Source organism: Vigna angularis, chromosome 6 (genome assembly GCF_016808095.1).
Source record: "Vigna angularis cultivar LongXiaoDou No.4 chromosome 6, ASM1680809v1, whole genome shotgun sequence".
NCBI classification, from domain to species: domain Eukaryota; kingdom Viridiplantae; phylum Streptophyta; class Magnoliopsida; order Fabales; family Fabaceae; genus Vigna; species Vigna angularis.
In genome coordinates this window covers 10,258,678-10,283,236 of record NC_068975.1, presented here as the reverse complement: position 1 = coordinate 10,283,236, position 24,559 = coordinate 10,258,678, and the positions used below count along the sequence as shown (strand labels likewise).

At 32.1% G+C, this 24,559-nt stretch overlaps 3 protein-coding genes and 2 long non-coding RNA genes across 5 annotated transcripts; 3 read left to right on the top strand and 2 right to left on the bottom strand.

Moving 5' to 3' along the window:
- Positions 1-8,312: 8,312 nt before the first annotated feature.
- LOC108344085 (uncharacterized) lies at positions 8,313-9,180 on the bottom strand. Its single transcript, XR_008249962.1, has 4 exons — positions 8,901-9,180; positions 8,761-8,802; positions 8,560-8,670; positions 8,313-8,485 (listed from the first exon to the last, which is right to left on the bottom strand). It is a non-coding gene; the product is annotated as an uncharacterized LOC108344085 (long non-coding RNA).
- A 222-nt stretch (positions 9,181-9,402) lies between these two features.
- LOC108344084 (probable L-gulonolactone oxidase 6) lies at positions 9,403-9,956 on the top strand. Its single transcript, XM_017582552.2, has one exon. The coding sequence runs from the start codon at positions 9,403-9,405 to the stop codon at positions 9,883-9,885; it is 483 nt and encodes a 160-aa protein (XP_017438041.2). The 3' UTR covers positions 9,886-9,956.
- A 1,657-nt stretch (positions 9,957-11,613) lies between these two features.
- Positions 11,614-12,849, top strand: LOC108345337 (histidine-containing phosphotransfer protein 1). Its single transcript, XM_052879359.1, is given in 6 exon segments — positions 11,614-11,723; positions 11,868-12,019; positions 12,118-12,186; positions 12,444-12,515; positions 12,605-12,677; positions 12,760-12,849. Coding segments are annotated over 6 exon segments (462 nt in total). The 5' UTR covers positions 11,614-11,660; the 3' UTR covers positions 12,793-12,849.
- Positions 12,850-17,474: 4,625 nt separating this feature from the next.
- LOC108344083 (AT-hook motif nuclear-localized protein 17) lies at positions 17,475-18,032 on the bottom strand. Its single transcript, XM_017582551.1, has one exon. It carries the CDS (start codon positions 18,030-18,032, stop codon positions 17,475-17,477), a length of 558 nt encoding a protein of 185 aa, XP_017438040.1.
- Positions 18,033-19,514: 1,482 nt separating this feature from the next.
- On the top strand, positions 19,515-23,720 carry LOC108345947 (uncharacterized). Its single transcript, XR_001833753.2, has 3 exons — positions 19,515-19,766; positions 19,989-20,042; positions 21,029-23,720. It is a non-coding gene; the product is annotated as an uncharacterized LOC108345947 (long non-coding RNA).
- Positions 23,721-24,559: the final 839 nt, after the last annotated feature.

Genomic DNA, 24,559 nt, shown 5'->3' with positions numbered 1-24,559 from the left:
ATCATCTCATTAGACTGGGTAAGTCTTTTGAAAATGATGAGCTTAATATTAAAATTTTGAATTTTTTAGACAGGTCGTGGCAACAAAAAGTGACTGCAATTTCTGAGTCACAAATCTCAACACAATGAGTATGGAGGCATTGTCTGGAAAATTGAGAGAGCACGAACTTGACCTTGGAAGAATAGATGAAGAAGAAGAAAAAACTAAGAAGAAAAGGACTTTAGCCTTAAAATCTGAGGTAGAAAGGAGCAAGAACAAAATAGAAGACGAAGACTCAAAAGATGAAGAAAATTTGAGACTCTTGATAAAAAGGCTCAACAGGTTCATGAAATCGAAAGACAAAGGAAGATTCAAATACGAAAAGAGAGAAAATCAAGGATCTTCCTCAAACTATAGATGCTATGGTTGCGGAGAAAAAGGGCATTTAAAAGCTGACTGCCTAAATCAAAAGAAGGGTGAAGAAATAACAGAAAAGAAGTTCTTCAAGAAAAAGAAAGGCTACATCGCATGGGACGATGACAACAAAACAATTTCTGACTTGAGCAATTCTGATAAAGAAGCAAACATATGTTTAATGGCGGACGACGACGCTGGAAGCCAAGTAAGTTCATCTAGCGATTCTGATAATTATAGTCAATATAGTGAAGATGAATTGCATGAAACTTATGCTGCTTTAATAGTAGAATCTAAAAAATTAGATAAATCTCATAAGAAATTGAAAAAGAATTTCAAAGATTTAAAATTAAATTTCGAAAACGTTATTGAAGAAAATGAAAATTTAAAATTAAATTTAGAAAATATTTGTGAAGAAAATAAAGATTTAAAAAATAAAATTTTATTTTATGAAAAGGGTAAATTTACTAGTAGTGATGAATGTGCATCTTGTGAAAATTTTAAGAAACTACTAGAACAAACAACCTTAGGAGAATGCAGTAAAAATAATGAAACTAAGGTTGTTAAAAATAAGTATGTTCCTAAAATTAAAAATAAACATAATGATAGAACCCGTAGAAATTGGGCAGAAAAAGGAACAACTTATAGGAACACAAATGTTATATCATGCTTTTATTGTATGAAAAAGGGTCATACTTCAAATAAATGTAAAATTAATCATTATGGTGTTCCAAGTAATAGATATGTTTGGGTTGTAAAATGATTTCAATATTTTTTCAATCTAACCCAAAAGACCCATACAAAGTAGTTGGGTACCAAAATGTTTAACATTTAAGAATTTTTTTAAATAATTTAAATAATTGAAAACAAATTTAAGAAAATTCTATTCCAAGTCCGATGAAGCTATTTTTCTTGGATATTCTCTAACAAGCAAAGCATATAGGGTTTTCAATCGGAAATAATTTGAAATAGAAGAATATATGCATATTATCTTTGATGAAATTGTAGACCTTGAGGCAAAACCTCTTGAGTCAGATGAATCAGATGCAGGTAAAAATGAAGACTTGCAGAAGACAACAAATGAAGCAAGGAATAATGACAATCCTCAAGATGAAGATCCAAACAAAATGCGATACCAAGCTAGAGGATTATCATTACACAAGGAAATTTGGGGCATATCAAAAGGGGTAAACATTAGAAGAGATCTAGAATTTTGACCTATTTTGTGCATTTTTAAGCGTTTTACGAAAAATAGCGCTTTTAATCGATTTTTCTTTAAAATAATCGATTAAAGCTAATCAATTAAACCTAGCTTTAATCGATTAAATGTGTTCCAGTTTCACAATTTTGAAAAACTAGCCATATTTTTGTATGCTTTAAAATTCTTATCTTGTATGGTTCAATGTATGTTTAAACAATGATTTTTAAGTTCTTTATCCTAAAATTATATGCTTTAAATCTCCTATTGTGTATGTTTGAATGAATCTTTAAATTTGAAATATATTTAGCTCATATGAATACATGCTTTTATTAAGGGGGAGTATTATCTTAGGGGGAGAACATTAAACACAACTTTTTAATTATGATAAAAAAGGGGGAGAAAATGTTTAAAGCTTATTTGCTTATTTGTATTTATTCACTAATGCTCTTTTCTTCCATAAGTTGTGTTTTTATCCAGATTATCACTAAAAGCTTTAAATCAAAGAAGTTTTTGATCATCATAAAAAAGGAGGAGAATGTTAATAAAATGATGAATATGAAGTTTTGATGATGTCCAAATCAAGTCAAGAGAAATCAAGATTCAAGAAGATGTTATGAAGACTTGTATATGGAAAACTTTTATAATAATTCTAGTTCAATGTCTAGGAGTTAGATTTTTAGTGGTTTTGATTCCATGTACTTTTATATTATATAATTGATGTCCAGAGTCAAAATTGCACTATTTTAATCAATTAAAACAAGTATTAATCGATTAAACAAGTAAAAGCTTAAAACTCAAACTTTTCCGTTTTAATAGATTAAACTACATTTTAATCTATTAGCTAATCGATTAAAATATCTTTTAATCGATTAAAAGTGTCCGTTGGAGTTTTCTAGCCGTTAAAACTAGCCGTTGTACTAATTTTAATCGATTAACACTAATATTAATCGATTAAAAGTGTTAAATGGATGGAAACGAAGAATGGAAGAGTATTTGCTTGAGTCTATAAATAGGCTCTCAGTTTCCTTCAACATCAACTGTTCCCTTGTGCTTTAGAACTCAAAAATCATTGAGAAGGGTGTGTTCTTGTTCGGCTTGTGAAACTCGTGTCTGTGGAGCTGGTGAAGTTCTGCTGCGGTGACAGAGGAAATAGTCGGTTCATCCTTTGTGTGTCTGAGGAGGTGTTCGAAAGAGGAAGTTCATCCTTCGTGAAGTATTCGAAGGACGTGTTTCATCCTTTGTTAAGACTCACAGGAGGTGCAGGTTCATCTCTTGTGGTATTAAGAGAGGTGGTTTCTAAACTTTTACAAATTGGTTCTTTGTGATTGTAATTTGTAATTGTTTTGTGAGTAGTGAACTGTTTATCTTGTTTTGAGATAAGTGACTGAATGTAGGATTGGTAAGATCTGAACCTGGATAAAATCATCTGTGCAAATTTCTCTCAACCTTACTCTCTTTATTTGTCTTTATTATTTGCTTGGTAATTTTAATTGAGTAGAAATTAAAAGGCACACATTCGTATTAAAAACCCTCTTGGTTTGTTATTCTACGCTAACCATTCTGCTACAGTCGCTCTGACATCATGTATTTGAATTGATTCCGATTTATATATGCTTCTTTCATTAATTGTTAGGGTTATTCTCCTTTGCTCTATGGTTGTTATGTTTAAGTCATTCATGGCATGATTTTTGGTTTTCTTTGTTATTGACAAATACCTAGAAACCTAGAATTGGGAATTTCTATCAAGGGAACTATTGCCTAGACATAGGGATAGAACGCTTGGTTGTCTTAAGCTTCCGTTCGTAATGCAAAATTAATTATTAGGGATGCAAGACATTGTGGTCTAGTAATTAAGGATAGGCTTCTTTCGCCGAGACATCGGGTTCTAAGTAATTTAGAAAGTGACATTGACAATTAATAAAGAAGAAGAATTATTATATACATGTAAGTAATTAGGTGAAATCTAAACCCCAACAACATTTTCATCTCATAATACCAACATCATCATTCACTTTTGCATTTCTCTTCAATTGATCAAAATTGCATTCATATTTAATTTCTTGTCTTTACATTTAAAAACCCTAAATTGGTCTTCAAAGTCTTAATTAGTTAAGTACTTATATGACTATTTAGTGTCGTGAGTCTCTTGGGAAACGATAATTGGTCTTACCATTTATTACTGCTTGATACGATTTGGTACAGTTGTTGAGGTCTTAACACCAAGCACCCTACGGTCGTTCTTTAGTCTTCTTTCCCAATACTTATGTTGTCCCTCCTGGATTCCAACTCCTTGACACTATTGCTCCTCTTCCAATTCATACCAATAACCTACAAAATTGAGGGAATTAGTGTTCAAATTTATAAAGTATAACCTTTCTTCACTTATTCACCAAATTCAAATAAAACAAGAGTTTAAGCAAGCTTCAAAGCCAAAAAAGGGTTATTTTAGTATCAAAATAGCATCACAAATAACGGTATTTTCAACCGTTATCATGGACCAATAAGAGGAAGATGAAGGGAAATGAAAGAGTCAGCATGGGCAGAAATGTATCTGCACTGATAGGTAAATTTGTACATCACATTCCTGAAAAGTACAAAGACCTAGTTACATTCCACATCCCTTGCATTATTGGAAATCATAAATTTGAGAATGTCATGCTTGATTGGGTGCTTCCATAACTGTCATGCCTCTGTCAATCTTTAAATATCTTTCTCTTGGAACTTTGCTACCTACGGTGTAGTCATACAATTAGCATATAAAAGTGTTGCTCACCCCACTGGTTACATAGAGGATGTTTTAGTTAGGGTTGAGGAACTCATTTTTCCTACTGACTTTTACATTCTTCATATGGAGGAAGGATTTTCCAATCGACCTGCCCTAATTATCTTAGGTAGACCATTTTTGAAAATTGCACGAACTAAAATTGATGTTTATGCTGATACCTTGTTTGTGGAGTTTGGCGACATTATTATTCATTTTAATATCCTTGGTGCCATGAAAATTCGATCTGAGGACTAATCTGTTTTTCGTGCTGAAATACTTGATTATACTGTTCATGAGCATGTTTTTACTTCTCACTCTTTGCATGATAAGAACCATTTTTTGCCATTACATGTGAATGCTTCTTTTCCATGAACTAAACATGAATATGATATTGTTGTTGATATTCACTCTAAATTTAAACCTCATTCATGTTTTGAGAGTATGTATAATGTTCAGTTTGATATATTTGGATTGGGTGTTATACCTCTGCAATTAAATTTTGTTGATTTGGATTGCACTAACCTTATTGCATAAGGTGCGCACTAATATGACCAGCAAGTGCCCAAAGTTGAAATCAAAGGTGCATACATAGACAAAAGCTTCAAGGACAACGGGCACCGACTGAACCCGTTCACCAACAATCCTTCCTTGGTAGATGTAGTTGTGAAGGAGACTTCTCTACTCAATCAAGTTTGGAATCTTCCACCTTAACTCGGGGAGCTTTTCTTTTTCTCTCTCCCTTTCCACTTTTATTACACTTGTCCATGATCTGTTGATTGTATTGATTGCTTTGATCTTCTTATTTGTGACACACTGAGGACACTGTGTAGTTTAAGTATGGTCTATTTGGGGAGATTTTGATTTTTCTTTGTTAGTTTTTGTTTTCTTTGTTAAGTTTTTTTTTTCTTTTCTAGGTTTTTTTTATTGTGTCTTGTGTATAGTTTTGCATGTTTCTCTTGTTTTCTGGACTTTGTTTTAGGGTGTAGACTTCTCCTTCACTTCATTGATACTATGATTGGTTTGAAATCCTTGCTTTTTTATGCTTGGAAAGATGATTATGATGTTTGAGAGGTTGATTTGATTGTGACAGAAATACCCTATGTGAGTATTTGAGCCATCTTTTGTTCTTTCTTGTCTGATATATCTCTTCATTGCTTGCACATATGCCTTGGCTTGACTCTTTTCGGTGATTCTTGATTGATATGCATGTTTGAAAGTGATAAAGGCAATTTTGTTCTTGAGCCTCTCTAGCCAAATAAGCTTACCTTGTGTTAACCCTTTGATAACCCCTTTGAGTCTATGTTTTTCCTTTTTCTTTCTTTTGAAGCTCACACATTAGCCCTAAGTGAAAAACCATGATTACCTGAACCTTAGGGAATTTTGGAGCTTTGGAATTGTTTTGGGAATAAGTGTGGTCTTCCTAGGGGTTTTGATGAATTACCTAGTTGGTTCCTCTTCATGGTTGTTTTGTAAATAAGTTATGCATCTTGTCTCTTACATTTGTTTCTAAAAAAAAGAGATAAGAAAAGAGACAAGACAAGAAAAGAAAGAAAACAATAGAAAAGATGAGAAAAATAAATAAAAAATTTCAATAATGGAGTCAAGAATAGGATTGGATTAGAGGTTTTGGTTGTGATTTCATTGTATTTTCACTTGTTCCCCATTGTTCCTCTATTCTTTTTGGTTTGTAGGTTCTCATCCATATTTTATCCTTCCTTGTCCTCTACCCCATTATAACCATGAAAAGACCTTTTGAATTGAACATGCATATGTTTTGAGTGTTGATATCAGAGGCTTGCCAAATCTATTTGTTTCTTACATTCTTGAGTGCATTGAGTTGACATTGAGAGAAATAGTGATAGTGCATCTGTCAGGTTTTGTTGTTTTGATTCACCTCTTGAGCTGATAGATTATTTTGTCATGTTTGGAATTGCTTGGATAATTACCATGGGTATCTTCTTTCTCTAATTCTTTGTGTGTTGGATGTTGTCTACCCCTTTTCTTTTTCTAGATTCTTTGAGGACTGTGTAAATCTGTTTGTTTCTTTTCAGTCTTTTTGTTTCTGTGAGTTGAGGTTGTGTCACTTCCCTGATGTCCTTTGATGTGTTCCCTTGATTTGCTTCTAGATTTTGCCCAAGAGTGCAAAAGACTAAGTGTGGTCTATTTGATGAATCAATATTTTCTACTATTCACTTAGCTTATTATACTACTTTGATTAGGGAATTGTGCTTAATTGTCCAATATTTCCTCAGTTTTGACATTTTGGCTTAATTTTACCAGTAATTCTTATTTTAGTTAATTTGAATTATCTGAGGATAATTATGTTCATTATTAATTGCAGTGAATTGTTTGGAATATTATTTTGGGACTTCATAAGGGCAAGAACGTCAACAACCACTCTCCACATAGGCGTTTTAGATTTAATTAAATTGTAAATTCGTTTTTATAATATCTTTGGACAAATATGGACCATTGGGCCATTTTTGGGTCAAAATACTTGTGGGTTGACCTAGGACCAAGGGTTTTAGGACCCAATGGGGGCAAAACCCTTCTCACTCTCTCATTTTAAGTTTTCTAAGCTTTGGACAGTAAGGGAGAGCTCCCCCAATTTGGGGTTTTAGGTTCTCATTTACATTTTGATGCACTTTCAATTCCAGTAATGAATTTCGTTTTCTTCTCTTAGCAACTCCAATTTTGCAATTTCGTTTTCTCTCTTGAGCTGCAATTTCGATTCTGCACTTTAATTCCTATGCACTACAATTTCATTTTCGGCTTTTCCAATTTGTTTTGAGTTCATTTCCATTGCATTTAGATTGTGTTTGATTTCGTTTTCCATTTGGGTTTGCGTTTGCGTTTTTGTTGATTGGGTTTCGTTTTTAGTGCATTGGATTTTCGTTTTTGCATTGGGTTCGTTGTATGTTTCAATTCTGTTTTAATCGTTTAAACTCGTTTTCATGAAGAGGTAAATTTTTTGGGTTGGTGATTAGTGAGTCTGCATAGGTTTCCTTGAGATTATTGGAGCCAAATTGGGATTTTGTTTTGTGTGCCCTGCACGTATGAAATTTGTTTTGTGCAATTGGTCCTCGCTTAGCGGTCTAATTTGAGCATGATAATCTTCACTTAGTTGATTAGTGTGTTCATGCAGAATTGATGAGTCTGTGTAAGTGTGTTTGCTTAATTCGCATATTATGAAGACTGATTTAGACTTCGCTTAGTTGTCTAGTTCGTATTGGATTAAGGGTCATAAAATTTGATATATATTTTAATTATGTGATTGGAAACAAGTGCAATCCAGCTACACCAACCTGTCATTAATCTGTCATTAATTTTGTGTTTAATTTAGGTGTTAATCAATCCATTTTATTTTCACAAAACCACCTTCAAAACCCCCACCATGTGTTCGACCTAATTCCTGAACCACATTTGGTCCTTGAGAGACGACCTAACACTACAAAAATCTGTATTTTTACCGGCGGCTATTTTAAATGTTACCGGCGGTTTTAACCCCCGCAAATCATATTTCCCGCGGTTGGAAAAACCGGTGGGAAAACGTCCATCGCCAAGCAAGCACCGGCGGTTCTGAAAAAACCGCCAGTATTAGCAAGGGTTCCCAGGAACCGCCGGAATTTCCAGGGGTTTTGTAGAAACCGCCGGAATTTTCGGGGGTTTTGTAGAAACCGCCGGGAATAGCGTGGCTACTCAAAAACCGCCGGAACAAGCTGGGGTTATCTCAAAACCGCCCCTACTTTTGATGGTTTAGTTTACCGGGGTTAAAACCGCCGGGAATTTGTATAGTTCATTTTTTTTTAATGTAATAAAATTAGATTATAATAGAAATGGTTTTATTGACAAAACAAACAATAAATTAATATGAACTAAAATTTAATAATATTGTATAAAATAAACTACATTATTCAACCTAATAGCATTCATACAACTAATTGTTCAACCTAATAGCATTCATACAACTAATTGTTCATACACAAAAATTAAAAAGAAAGATGTTCATTACATATGTTCAATATAGATGTTCAATACTAAAAGTATGACTCATAAAAGTATTCAATAACTATCTAATTTTTTTCTTCATTACATCCATTGTTTGGTCCACTCCCTTGATCAGATACCTATAATATAACATAATAGTTAGTCGATAATATATTTAATAAAAAATCGTACAAATAAATTTAACAATTATTACTGATGATCTTTGAAATACTGCAAATTGTGAAGGCAATGGACCTTGATGATTTTGCAACAAAAGTGTCATGATTGCCTTCATTTCATTGACTTGTGATGTCAATGAAGATACCTATAACAGAAAAATTTATTTAAAAAGTTAGAAATATGATACCTAACATGTTAATCTTAAAAGAAACAAACCAAGTAAATATTCATTAACCTGAGATTCCAATTTAACATTAGAAGAAGTCAATGAAGATACCTATAACAGAAAAATTTATTTAAAAAGTGAGAAATATGATACCTAACATGTTAATTTTAAAAGGAACAAACCAAATAAATATTTAAATATTCATTAACCTGGGATTGTAATTCAACATTAGAAGGAGTAGATGAAGATGATCCAATATGAGAACGAGCATGGACTCCAAAGACTTTAGATGGGCAAGGACCCAAACCTAGACCGCGAACACGTCCACAATGCTCTTGGCTTCCTAAAACATGAGCCAATGAATCTAAACTTGATATTTCTTTTGATTGAGACGATGTTGTAGATTCATATGTTTGAATTTTTTCCTACATACAACGTAATCAATGATGCCAACATTAAAAACATTGCATTTGTATAAAGAGACAAACTATTGAGTTGGCAGCAATATACTTATATTTAAACTTAAGATGTTTGCAAAAACAGTAGCAAGAATTGTCAATCAATAATTATATCACTAAAGAGATACATCATGAATTGTCACTAAAGAGATTATGACAATCCAAAGAAAGATCACATCTAATGCTTAACTGTCTGAACTATAATGGTTTCTTACAATGAATGACTTTGCTTTACAATATATGAAGCAAGAGGATGCTTTACAATGGAATTCTCATGCGTTATGTGAAGGCTTCAAATGCCTACTTGGGGAAGCAAGAGGATGCTTTAGACTTTGATATTACCTACTACCGTAGCAAGGACCCTATGAGTCCTAGGCTCTATGAAGACATTGTTGAAGAGATTGAGCAAATTGGGATTTTCAAATATGGAGGATTACCTCATTGGGGTAAGAATAGGAACTTGGCGTTTGAAGGAGCCATCAAGAAGTACAAAAATGCAGAGAAATTTTTGAGGGTTAAAGAGAAGTATGATTCAGAAGGGGTTTTCTCAAGTACGTGGACAGACCAAATGCTTGGACTAAAAGATGGGGTGACGATAGTGAAAGATGGATGTGCTTTAGAAGAGGTGTGCATTTGCTCACAGGATAGTCATTGCAATCCAAGCAGAGGTTACTATTGCAGAGCAGGCAAAGTTTACAAGGAAGCAAGGGTTTGTACTCATTTGAAATCCCAATGAGACCAAAGTTTACAAATGATGATCCATTTATACTGTGTGATAAGTGATGATATTTATAGCTGTAATTTACATATACCAAAGGATTAATAAACGCATTGTGTGATGCATACAAAGTTGAAAGGGTAAGTTATTTGTTGTTGTACTAGCTAGGACTAAAAATGTGATTCCACAAAAGAAACAATCATACCTTGGAATCAGAACAGCAGAAGCAACCATTCACAATCAATTAGATTAAAGAAAACCAGGTAGCTATCCAGATATGTGAAATTGACAATTAATTCCCCAACAAACACCTGCAATAAAGGAAAGAGAATAGAAAAAAGTGAACTACAAAGTCTCATTAAATACATTCATTACATTGTAATAAAGTAATACTAATTAAGGAAACAATTTCCCTCTAATTTATAAAATTGAAAACTTATGTTGCAGATATACTTATCACACTGTTGAAAAAGTTCTCCCAGTATCTATATTTAAAAATATTTACGAAATAAAACCCCTAAAGAAACACTGATGCTAGTAAAAATTACCAATATTATAATATTTTAAATGTTCATTCTAACTAATCTCGGCGTATTTCACTTGGTTAATTAAGCAATGATATAATAATAATAATTTTATAATTGATTGTATTATTTGAGATGAATTTCACTTAATCAAACATAATACTTATATTTTAATTAACTATATTATTCTACCCAATTTGAGATTCAAATATTACATTATTATTATTATACCTTTTAGAAGTTGATGAGTAATAATTATGAATCTTTTTTAAACTCTAAATAAAATTAAATAAAAAAATATTTCAATAATAGTTATTTGATAATATTATATATCCAAATCATTAATCATACCACAAAAATAATTACACATTATTAAGATCGAACATTTATAATTAACCAATCGAACAAATTACCTCTAACACTTAAAATTAGACTACTAGTAACTTGTGTAATAATAAACTGTTGATTTTGACACACACCCAAAACACTATCTTAAGCAACAACAATAATATTAATAATATAAAAATTTCTTATAACAATGTAAATAAAAATTTCTTATAACAATCGTGCCTCATAAGAAACACTGATGCTAGTAGAACCTGGTTGGCGCAGAGTAATAGAAGAAACAGTTCCAGTTCTAGTTAAGCTGCACAAAGCACTTGGCCTCTGCTGTGAAAATGAAAATAACTTTGCTACAATGTCCTAAAACACAGAAAGTATACAATCAAGTAACATTTAAATTTAAATTAATGTACAATTATAAATAAAATATTAATAAAAGATAGAAACTACAACTGTAGGACAATTGCAGCAAAAAAGTGAAACTCTGTGTGAACTAGTACAACAAAAACTTAGTAGAACCTACAAAGGCAACACCAATAAAAAAATGTTAGAAACAACAAGAATTTGTCAGACAAAAGCATAGTTAGTAACACTAATTTGTAAAATAAAATTCAAAACTAAAGTAGATTAAACTAACTCCTACTTATAGCAAAAAGTAATCACACAAATCAAACTACTACAAGAAACATCTTAATAAAACCATTTAATAGAAATTACTAAAATCTAAACCTACCAATTACAAAGGTTAAAAACTATTTAAACTACTTCAGTAAGACAGAAATACAAAATACAAAACTATTATATAAAACACACATGATAGTTGTCTCATCTCATGTATAAAATAAAAACCACACTATATATAAACTAGGCAGCAGAAGAAATGAGTAGCTAAAATATTGAGTGAGTGGTTAGAGCTTGAGACTGACAATGGACGGTCTAGTTCAGCTGCAGAAGAACCTCGTTGATTACACTGCTTCTCTATTTCATGAGGTAACTCAGTATATGCTATCCAATTGCCACTTTACATTACACTGAAATACCTTTAAAAGAAAGGTTCATGAGTTATGTTTACTGGTTTATCTGATTTCTGGTTTACTTTGTTATCTCCGGGGTGTCTTTGTTTTCTTCAAAAAGGGTTTTTTAGATGAACAATTTAACCAGCTTCAGCAACTTCAAGATGAAAGTAACCCGGATTTTGTGGTTGAAGTGGTCACTCTCTTTTTTGAAGACGCCGAGAGGCTTCTTAACGAGCTCTCGAAAACACTATAAGGGCACTTCAATATCCTGTTTTATTATACATCTTTAGACCAAGGAATCATGTCTCTTTGGGAACCTCTTTCCTAACTCTACTCTTGAATAATGTTGATTCATTTGGCTCTAACAGAGGCCAACCTAGCATTGATTTTAAAAAGTTGGATGCTCATGTTCATCAGTTGAAGGGTAGCAGCTCCAGGTAGAATTTTCCTCAAAACAAACCATGTTGGTAATGTTGTCTTTGTTTTCTTAAGTCGGTGGAAGTTGTATCCACCTTCTGTCACCAGAAATACAACATTTTTAGTCTCAGTTCAGTTGTTTTGTTTTTGCCAGTAACATGTAGCATAGTGGCATGACCCTCATCTTTGTTTTTGCCAATACACTTCCATTTGTCTTACCTCACTATTTGGTGTTTATACAAGTATCTTAAATTTGATGAAGTTATTGGAAATGTAGCATTGGAGCACAGAGAGTTCACAGAGTCTGCATTTCCTTCCGAAACTCTTGCGAGGAGCAAAACGTTGAAGGGTAAGGTTTCCATATCAAAACACACTTCACTAATATGGTGTGTGTTAAAATCTTCATATGTTAATATGAAATAAAATCTTGGTGTTCAGGTGTCTTAAAAACTTGCAACAAGTGACACATGAGTACTCCTTGGTGAAAAACAAGCTTGAAACTCTCCTCAGGGTAAGGGCATATGGTGCTTTCTATAAAATCCTGAGAAGCCTTAAAATTTTTAGTTTTTATCTTTTGACTTGTGTGATTGTAGATGGAGCAACAGATTTTGGCTGCTGGTGGATAGGTTTGTGGGTAGTGTGACACGAAGCAGAATGGTTTGCTGCAACTAGAATTTGGAAATAACACTTAAGGGTTATATATATATACAATGAAGGAAATTACTTATCATTTTGAAAAACTTAGGCACAAAATACAAAAATACTACCTTCTTATGGCCAACACTTAAGGGTTATAATTAAATAGGAGACAAATACAGACAACTCAATGAGTTCACTTAGCACTTAATTTACAAAGAAGTAAACCAATTATAAACAATTAGCACTTAAATAAAAAAATCCTTCATTGAATAATCCAAATAGAATATGTATCTTTAACATAAAGTCTCTAAGAAACAATGTTATTGGCATCAATTATGTCCAACAATGAAGAAACAGTGAGTCAATTCTTAAACCAGAAAAATAAGTTCTTCACACAGTGGATTTATGGTCAAGAAAACTGTATTAGCATAGCATAGAATTTCACCATGTGTTGCCAGAAGCTTTGTAGAAATTTGTGGAGGCAAAGTGTGCAAGATAGAAGAACAAGAAAGTAACTCGTATCAAAAAGAGGCACTTCAGAGGCAAAGCATATGAAAAAACCATATTAAGAAAAGAATCAGAGAAACTTGCTTTATTTTCAACAGAAAAATATACCTAATCTAAAACCTATTCCAAAAATGAAACAGAAAAAGGGTAATAAAATTAAACCTTGATTCACAATCAAACATTCCAAGCAACACCACGGACAGATATGGAGGAGGAGGAGCAGCGAGTGCAAACAGCTCCAACACTGTGCAGGTATTTTGGCTCCCCTTTCCTACAGAGTCATAGACGCCTCCATCATCAGATAAATCATCAAATGTTCACATATCAAGCAAGAGAAGACGAACACGAAGGAGAGCAGGAGAAGACGAACACGAAGGAGAGCAGGAGAAGACGAACACGAAGCCAAGCAGGAGAAGATTGTGGTGCGGTGAAGGGTTTGGGGGAGAATTTGATGAAGGCGGGGAAGGAGGTTAGGGTTTAGTGATAGTTTCAGAGAATTAGATTAGATGGATTTCGAAAGTAATGACTGAAGGCGAGAGAGGGGATATGTTGGTAAGTATTTTAAAAATTAAAAAATTATATTTTAGGGGCGGTTTTGTTATAACCGCCAAAAATACATGCGGTTTTAAACATAAACCGCAGGAACTATTCGGGGTTTCTAAAACCGCCGGTAAATAACCCCCCTTAAAATTAACTATTTTTGTAGTGTAAGGGTCATTCTCTTAGCTTATATTGCATTTAATTTTCACATTAATTTGATTCAGGTACAGCCTCGATCAACAAGTCTCAAAGGCATTGAGAGCGTTTAGGGATACTAGGAGTGGTGAATAATACTACACAATCATGAGTGAGTTAAACTTAATTATACTTCATTAAATATCTAATGGAACCCTCTAAGTTTATTTATAGGAGAACTGGACATAGCCCTAACAGGTGAACCAGTATAAACATCTTGTGTGTTTTCATCTAGTCATAGACGATCTAGTTGTTAAACTTACTAAAGCTTACTCTTGCATAACATGTTTTACACTTGTCTAATGTCTACTCTCAAGTTGGATGCTTTAAGTTGGTTAAGTAATCGATCTAACGAAGATTGCATTTGTTAACCAAATGAAAGTATCCTACAAGTACAATGTAACACAACAAAATTCTAAAATTTAAAAACAAAATTTAATAATAATCAAAAGGGAAAATATATAACACAAGTCTCCAATAAAAAATTCACATCAACATCATCAATTATTTTGTTATTAAACTGAAAAACAAATAAGGTAGATTAGGGTCAAGCGAGTGTTTCTGATTTTTTTAATTGGGACTAGCGTAGGGATGATAGAGAAAATGTTTGAGTGAGAAAGATAAAAGAGAAATGGTTGAGAGGAATGACGGAGGTGAGCAAAGGTTTGGGGTTTCCTTTTTTTTTTTTAGTTTTGAGAATGAAAATTATTAAAATACCCTTGACCTTAGAACTTAGAATCCATGATATATTAGGGTATTTTTGTCTACTAAAACCCGATACATTTGGTCCGTTTTATTGCATTTGGTCCTTCTATTCGTACTGACAATATGCAAGAACCAAAGCCCCGTGTTCAGTGGACTGCTGAAGAAAAGAAAAAGTTTCAAAACGATGTAAAAGCTCGGAATATTATTTCATCTTCTTTAACTATTGACGAGTTTTATAGGATCCCTATTTGTAAGACTGCTCAAGATATGTGGGAAGTGCTGAGAGTAACCCACGAAGGTACAAATGACGTAAAGAGAGCTAGAAAGAATACCTTGATCCAGGAATACAAATGTTCAGGATGAAGCAAGGAGAAACAATTTCAGACATTCAGAAACGCTTCACCAACATTCTTAATCATCTCATTTGACTAGGTAAGTCTTTTGAAAATGATGAGCTTAATATTAAAATTTTGAAATTTTTAGACAGGTCGTGGCAACAAAAAGTGACTACAATTTCTGAGTCACAAATCTCAACACAATGAGTATGGCAGCATTGTTTGGAAAATTGAGAGAGCACGAACTTGACCGTGGAAGAATATATGAAGAAGAAGAAAAAACTAAGAAGAAAAGGACTTTAGCCTTAAAATCTGAGGTAGAAAGGAGCAAGAACAAAATAGAAGACGAAGACTCAGAAGATGAAGAAAATTTGAGACTCTTGATAAAAAGGCTCAACAGGTTCATGAAATCAAAAGACAAAGGAAGATTCAAATACGAAAAGAGAGAAAATCAAGGATCTTCCTCAAACTATAGATGCTATGGTTGCGGAGAAAAAGGGCATTTAAAAGCTGACTGCCCAAATCAAAAGAAGGGTGAAGAAATAAAAGAAAAGAAGTTCTTCAAGAAAAAGAAAGCCTACATCGCAAACAATGTAACACAACAAAATTCTAAAATTTAAAAACAAAATTTAATAATAATCAGAAGGGAAAATATATAACACAGCTCTCCAATAAAAAATCCACATCAACATCATCAATTATTTTGTTATTGAACTGAAAAACAAATGAGGAAGGTAGATTAGGGTTAGGCGAGTGTTTTTGATTTTTTTAATTGGGACTAGCGTAGGGATGACAGAGAAAATGTTTGAGTGAGAAAGATAAAAGAGAGAGGGTTGAGAGGAATCACGGAGGTGAGCAAAGGTTTGGGGTTTCCTTTTTTTTTTAGTTTTGAGAATAAAAATTATTAAAATACCCTTGACCTTATAACTTAGAATCCATGATATATTAGAGTATTTTTGTCTACTAAAACCCGGTACACATTACTAAAATGTATCAACTGAAAAACAGGAGTAAGCAAGTTAGCAAATTATATATATATATATATATATATATATATATATATATATATATATATATATATAATTATTGACGGTTATATAATTAAATAAATTTATTGATGGTTATATATATACCAAAACAAAATAATGAACTAAAATTATTGATGCTTTTATAATTATTAAATTTCTTAAGTTATTAATTACTTCATTAAAATTAATTATTAAAAGTTGTGACTCATTGTGCATCTTTAACTGAATTGTTCTATTAGTTTTTATTATTATGATATATTTATTAATATTTGTTAATTAATTTATAATAAATTATATATATATATAATAAATTATATATATATACATATATACTTGCGTGTGTATGTAAGTATAATAAATTTATTAATGGTTATATAATTATTAAATTTCTTAAATTATTAATTTCTTTTTTAAAATTAATTATTAAACGTTATGATCCGTTGTGCATCTTTAACTGAATTGTCCTATTACTATTTATTACTCTGATATATTTATTAATTAATTTATAATAAATTTAATATATCTTAATCAGTATATTTCTCTAATGCAGCGAAAGTTTTATACACTACGGTTATTTTAAGTGTTAGACTACGATTAAAAATGTAATCTATCAAGTAAGATATTAGCATTAAAATATTAAATAGACTATAGACTCACATACACTATAGTTATGTTAGAAATTATAAACATAGTTGATGTATATACTACGGTTATTATAAGAATAGTACACTATGATGGTGTATATTAGACTAATATTTTGTTTAATTATACTTTTTTTGGGGGATTTTTTTTTAAATATTTGTTTCATTTTACTTTCTCTGTATATAATTAAACACTATGGAGAAGAAGTCAACCACGATAATAAAATAATTATATTAATTAGTGTAAAAAGCTTATTTGACTAGTGTAAGAAACTCATTTGACTTCATCTAACATTTAAGAAAAAAAAATGATTATCTGAATAATATTACAAAATATAATTCAATAAAAGTAATACGAGTGATGAAAAATGAAATTCAATTACACATTGTTATGTAATTTTATATAAATTTATTTAATAAAGAAATAAATGTTAACAAAACAAAATTGAGAATTACATTTGATAATATATATTTGATTTTATATTAATCATTTTTCTTTTTCTTCTTACATCATACATCTGAAAAACCTACCATTTTTTTTTTCTAGGTATACATATATTAAGTCATGACCAACTTTTCTATTTACGTCAAAAAGTTTCATCAATACTTTAAATACACCAAAAAAAAGAATGAAATTAATAAGCTTATAAGATGTACGATGTGATAAAAAAAAACACTCTATAATAGATATACATAAAATAAAAAACATATATGTATATCATTGCTCATCACCAAAATTGTTATTCTTGTCATTTTCGTTATCATTATTGTCATTATCACCGTCTTCTTGACCTTCGGCCGAATACTTCAAAATGTTAGGGTTTGTATAGGTGGAGACTGTGATCTTAACATTCTCACCAGCAATGACTGTACCACCAACAACCCCACAAAAGACCTTGCCTCCAATGGTGGAGAGGTTGATCCCAAAGGACAAAGAAAGGGGAGGGGTGGCTCCAGGGTGAAGGGTGTACTGATTGTTGTATAAGTAGGAGCCTGTGAGGGAGACCAAGGTGAGTGGTCCATGGAGCATGAGATCAGGTTCACCATTGGTTGAAGATTGGAGAGTCACCTTGTTGATTTTGCCAGTGGCACTAATCACAGTAACACTAACCTGGTCCCTGCTTGCAATGTCAGATATACACTCCATGACATCACTGTTGGGAGCCACGTTAAAAGTGAAGACATTCACAGAGGACTCAGGAGATTCATCCATAGGAGAGGTGGACCTTGACTTCTTTTTTAACCCATTGGTTGGCTTTCTTGCGGGTGGAATCATTGGTAGAGACAAGTTGTGGTCAAAGTGAGTTTGTAAAACAAAACAAAGACACCAAATGTTTGTGAAAAGGTTCAAGGGGGGTGGTTGATGCAATTGAAATGTTTTGAAGTGAAATGGAAGAAAAAACTTGGTTGGGATGGTTAAAGCTTTGTATGAGGGGAATTTATAGTGTGGTGGTAATGAATATTCTTCTCTAAACTGTGTTCAGAGCTAAATCAGGGGCTTGTGAAAGTGGTTTCATGAATAGAAAGAGAGTGGAAAAAGGAGGTTTTGAAGTGCGTCTCTTTGATCCAGACAAAAAGAAGAATTTACGGTTTGGTCAGTTTTATAAAGAAAAGTAATATAATTTACGTTGGAATGGTAAAATATTTTCAGAACATTTATTGAAATTTATAGTAATTCAATCTTAATAAAGAATTATGTTCTAAATATACTTAACATAATTAAGTGAAGAGTGTTGATTATTTTTTTTTAATCTGTAAGTGTTTTATGTTCTGTCTAATTATATCAAAGTAATTTTTGACTCATTAATTACCATTTTGAAGTATTTTTAGGGTAGTGATTTATCTCAAACTCAATTCGAACTGTAATATTATATTACTTTTTAAAGAGAAAATGTATCCACTAATAGACATTTAACTCTTTTTGAGCAAAATTGTCGCATGTAAATGTGGTTAATATAGAAACTGATATGTCTCTTAATCGAAATAAAAATCAATGATTATCTAAATAATATTAATTGACAAAATATAATTACATGTTCATTGTTATACAATTTTTTTAATTTATTTAATAAAGAAATAAATGTTAACAAAAACAAAATTGAGAATTATATTTCATACATATATATATATATATAATTATTGATGATTATATAATTAAATAAATTTATTGATGGTTATATATTTAACAAAATAAAATTATGAAATAAATTTATTAATAACTTATGTAATTATTAAATTTCTTAAATTATTACTTACTTCATTAAAATTAATTATTAAACGGTGTGACTCATATTGTGCATTTTTAACTTAATTGTCATATTACTTTTTATTATTGTGATATATTTATTAATATTTATTAATTAATTTATAATAAATCTCATATATATATATATTTACGTGTATTTAAGTATAATAAATTTATTAATGGTTATATAATTATTAAATTTCTTAAATTATTAATTACTTCATTAAAATTAATTATTAAAAGTTGTGACTCATTGTGCATCTTTAACTGAATTGTTCTATTAATTTTTATTATTATTATATATTTATTCATATTTTTTAATTAATTTATAATAAATTATATATATATATATATATATATATATATATATATATATAATTGCCGGCGGTTTATTGTAAAACCGCATATGCTTTTTTATTTTTATTTGTAATTACTAAATATTATTGTTCTCCCGCCTTCCTTCCTTCATTTCTTCTTCTAATTCTTATGTATTTAAGCACTGATTTCCTCCCTCCCTACTGGTTTCGTTAAATTTTCCCCCAAACCCCATCCCTGTTCCACAATGTTCCCTTGCTTTGTGTTCGTGGAACGTCTTCCCCTACTTGGACTGAGCGTCGAGGTTGAGGCATCGAGGACTCTGCTAAAGGGTACCCTCAAACTCCTCAATCTTATCTCTTCAATCTTCATGTTGTTTTGGTATGCAATACCTCAAATCTACACACGATATCGGTTGGGGGAAGGACGGTAGCCATCCATTTCTCCATGGTCAGTGACTTAATTTCTGAAACCATTTTTTTCAAATTGAATGTTCTAGGGTTTTTATATTTTGGGAATTATTGAGCAATGTGGAAAGTCCGTTACATATTTTGTTGTTTTCAACTACAGAGGTGTCATCCGTTTGGTGATTTTCATTAACGATGTTTATAATCGTGGTTTATTGTCATGATTTTTTGTGATTCCTTATTCATTGTTAAATTTCTGATCCAGCTCCTAAGGTTGAGTCGGTTAAGTCTGAATGACTGTCTTCTGGATAAATGAAAGGTACTTTCAAACATTATTTCTGTCAAATTTTCTTGTTTTATATGAATTGTTATTGTTAAATGAATCAATCGTTAAATGAGTTATTCACGTTTGGGGTTTTGACTATTTTTGGTTGAATGGAAATAATGTAATGCAAACTTCATCTTTGCCTAGGATTAAGTGTATATTTGAATAAACCTTTTTAGAGAAGCATGTTAGCTAAAGAAACTAGAATGAACAATGAATTAGCTCATTCATAAATTAAACTTAGCTTGAGCGTAAATTGTTTTTAACTCATCCAGTAGCTGATTTAGTTTATGAGGAAATTTGTTTCCCTTTTGTTTCTTATTTTCTTTTCAATTCTAATTCATTTTTAGTTAGACCTCTCGAGTGATTTATGTTCATGGTTTCTATTGGTTTTATATTGGCTTTTGATGGCCTAATGCAACCATGAATTTGGAACGACAATGAGATCATTGGTGGAGTTTAAAAGTAACATATTCTATGCTTTTTGAATGTGAAAAGAAAGACATTTGACATTTAAAGTTAGACAGAGTGTTCCCATCTGTCATATATGAAACAAAAACTAGAACAAATAAATTAGTTGGTCATCATACCTGGGAGGAATGAAGCATCCATCTGCTTTTGTGACCAAGTTAATCTACATATCAGAAAATTGGAGATAGAAATTATGTAGATTAGAAAAAAAAACTGCTAGTGAAAAAATATTCAACTGCTAAATTGTCTAAGTGGATTTGGAGTAGTTTGGACAAACTTCAATATAAAGACTTTTACAAGAGAAAAATAAGAATGAAAAAAAGTAACGAGTTTCTTTTTAAGCTAACTTGGGTGATCCCAACTCCTTTAGGGATTTCCCATCCAAAGAAGTATCAACTTAGACTAAGACAAAGAAAGGAAAGTGAATAAAGACTTTCAACAAAAGCTCTTTCCTTATCTAAGTCTTAGATAGATTCTCTTTGCTAAAACACATTTGTATTGTTTTGTAGGTCACAAATAAAGGTTGGAAACCATGCCTATGCATCATAGGAGGCTTGCCAAGCTAAAGAGAGCAAAGGAGGCAAAGAAGGGAAGAATTTAGGCTTTTTCCGGATTAGAACCATTACATTCCGGATTGGAAATGAATAGGAAAATGGCTTCCAAAATGAAGACTTAGCCCAGCCACCTACTGCTCACGCCCAGCCAAAATGCACCAGAATTCAGCTTTTGAAAAATGCAGTTTTTAATGTTTTTGGAATGGAACTTGCAGCCCAAGCTGAGTAGCGTCTTAGATACTCTTCTTTAGTGATCTTAGAAGCTTACAAAGTCAAACTTAGGCTCTCTCTTCACCTATAAAAGAGAGGTGAATCTCCATGTAAAATCTAACTTGAAAGATATATTGAAGTGTTGTTGAGATTACTCCAAACCTCTATACTTCGAGTTCACCTTCTAGTGCCAATTTCGCACTTCTTCCTCTAGCTTCCTTCCCCTTTGGAAGGCCTTCTGAGCTTGAGAAACCTCACACACTCACCAAACCTCCATTGAACGATTCATCAAACACATGGCGTGCACCAGAAACATCCTTCACTCCTCCATTCCACTGTGTCCATTTTGAGTTTGGGAGAGCTCTCACTTGAAGTGTGGAACCGCTTCCATCATTTGGCATCAAGAGCCAACACGTCCACGCTTGTCTACAAGAGCTAAGTCAAGTTTTCCCTTAGTTCTTCAATTTTGTCATGTGTAGTTTGTATGTTCACTGTTTCATCATTTTTTACATTTTTGATTTGATTGAATTCGTGTTTTTTGTTGTTCTACTTGTGCCTTGAGTGTTCCATAGTATGTTTTCATCATTTTAATCGGTGCAATTCTTTTATTTGAGTTCAATTCAAGCTTTACTTTTCATTCCAGTTATGTCATGGTCTTGTGCAAAAAATAAATGTTGTAGTTCTTAATCTGTCATCAAGTATTGAATTTGTTCAGCATTGAATTTTTTTTCGTTTTAATGAACTTCATTGCAGTGATAGCTATCCATGGATCATATAAAGCAATGAGACATTGTCTAGCTTTGATCACATGAGCTAAAGCATTGAAAAAAAAATGGATACTGTTTCTCAAAAATCTGCATCAAAAGTCGATTTTGGTTTGATCTTGAGAAATCTGTTTCTGTCCAGTTTTATTGTTTCTAAACCTTGAGACAAGTTTCTTTAATAATATTACACATGTCTCAAGTAATGGCAACTCAAATTAATCATTGAATTGCAAAAGGTATGGTTAAGTTGATTTAAAATCTGGTGTTCAAGTTTTTCACTATTTCCATTTGAAGTTTTTCATCGTGCTTGATGTCCTTGTTGGAGTTTAGGTCATTTAAAATCTACTAGCTCAAATTCTATAGCTAGATCTAGTCATTTAGGACTTCCTTATGCCTTGGATTGTGCCGCCCAGCTTTGCTTCTGTTGTTCTATTAAATCTGGTCCAATTTTGATTAAAGTGCTGCATAATTGGCTACAGCTATATGAATTGTTGAATCTGGTCATTTCTGCGCATTGTAAACGTTTGAACAAGTTTATTTGGTCATTTCAAAGTTGTGTGCACTTTTAAAATGGTCATTTTTAGGCCTATATGCACGCACAATCATCTCTTAAACCATCAAAATTGCCTTTAAAATGGAAGTGCACCAGTGAATTCACATTACAATCTGTTTTCCTATTGTTTCAATGTTTAAACATCTTTAAAATGATGATACAAAGTTGTTTGATGCATCAATTGAGCTGTTGAATCACTTCCAATCAATTTTGGATTTGAAACCACCATTTTCAATGTCATTTTTGGTGTAGTGAGCATTTTAAGTGTTGTTTGACAATTTCAAATCTTTAATCTTCATTTCTAGATTGGCAAAAGCTGGTTTAGTGTTTCCAAATATAATTACAAGATCAATGCACTGTAATACAATCATAAAAAGCAAAAGAAAACCAAGCAATCCAGTTTTGAACCCCAAAAATCAAAAATCACAAAATCTGCACTTCTTTGGGGACTTTCATCAAACAGTTGCGTTTTTATCAAACACCTTACTGCATTACTTTTGGCTCTTCTTTTTTTATTTTTCTTGCTTGTTTAATCTGATTTAGTGCCTCTCCTAGGTTTTTTTTGTGTCCCTTCATTGATTCAAAACTTAAAAATACTTGAAATCAACTTGTTTGACCTCCAATTTGTGCCACCCATCCTGGTTTGTGAATTTGAATTCTGGTGCAGTGCATATTTTTGCTATGATTGGTTTAGTGCGTGGTAGGGTGCTGTGACATTTTGGTGAGGCTTCCAAGGTCCAGAGTCCTTGCCTCAAGGAGGTAGCATACTAGGAAGTGGAAGGGTTGCTGAATTGGACAAGGAGGTAGCTCTAAAAGTAGTAATTTGGCTTCAATTTCCAATAGCATTTCACCAACTTGGCACCACTTTTTCCATCCAATTTTGGCCAGCAACGTTGCAGAATTTTTACAGTAGCAGTCTAGCTTTTACAATAGCTTCATTTGTAACCTGTTAAGCATAGCTTCAAGAGTTTTTCTAGCTTTGTATCACGGAACCTTTGTGGTTTACTTGGCTTTTCATTTTGCAACTCAAAGTGGCTTGGAAAAATGCTTTTTAAGCAATTTCAAGTGCACAATTAAACATTGTAATAGCTTAGTTTCCATTTCTTAGTGTGAAGGTGTGTCAAGGGGCTCAAAGTGTCACTTGCACTTTCACTTAAGACCACTTAGCATTTTGCATTTGCATTCCTTTACTTTACTTTGCTTACTTGAAATTTATGTTTTAAGTCTTCGTGATACATAGAAGCACGTTTCATTTAGCAAAACCTTCATTTGGTTTCTAGGTTCATTTCATCTTGCATTCAAAAAGATTTTGAAAGATTTCTACTTAGAAACTAAGGTAAGAAACAACCAAAGATACTCTGGCTAGGAAGGACAAGGTTCTTAAGCTTGTCCATTTGTGACTTACCTCTCCTTTCTAGGAGCTATTCGGTTCATTTTACTCTAGAATCTTTCTAGAAATCCTTCACCAAAAATCTAAAAAGGTTGTCAAAAACTTTTAGAAATAAAATGTCTTGTTATTCATATATGTCGTCTAGTTCATATAGGTCATCTAGGATTTATAATGGGAAAGAGAGAGAGAAGCGAAAGAGAGAAGAGAGGAAGCAGTAAGAAGAAAAGATGAGAGAAGAGAGAAAGAAAAGAGAGGGAAAGAAGAAGAAGAGAGAAAGGAAAAAGTGAGACGAGAAAGAGAAAGAAGAGAAGAGGAAAAACGAAGAGAAGAAGAAAAGAAGAAAGAAGAGGAAAATAAAGAGACAAAGCAATTAGTACTGAAGGCAACTCCTACTCTTACCATTACCATGGAACCTAAAAGCGAAGGTTTCTCATTCTTTACTCCTTTTCCAATCATTGTGCACTCTTCAACTATTAGTTTTTCTTTTAAATCAATTATCATTCCATATTTTTTGCAATCCTTTTCAAAATATGGCAATTCGAATATTGAGTTAATATTACCCTTGTGGA

Coding starts and splice junctions, on each gene's coding strand:
- LOC108344083 (XM_017582551.1), bottom strand. CDS start 18,032: ATGATTCCACCCGCAAGAAAGCCAACCAATGGGTTAAAAAAGAAGTCA.
- LOC108344084 (XM_017582552.2), top strand. CDS start 9,403: ATGCTTTACAATGGAATTCTCATGCGTTATGTGAAGGCTTCAAATGCC.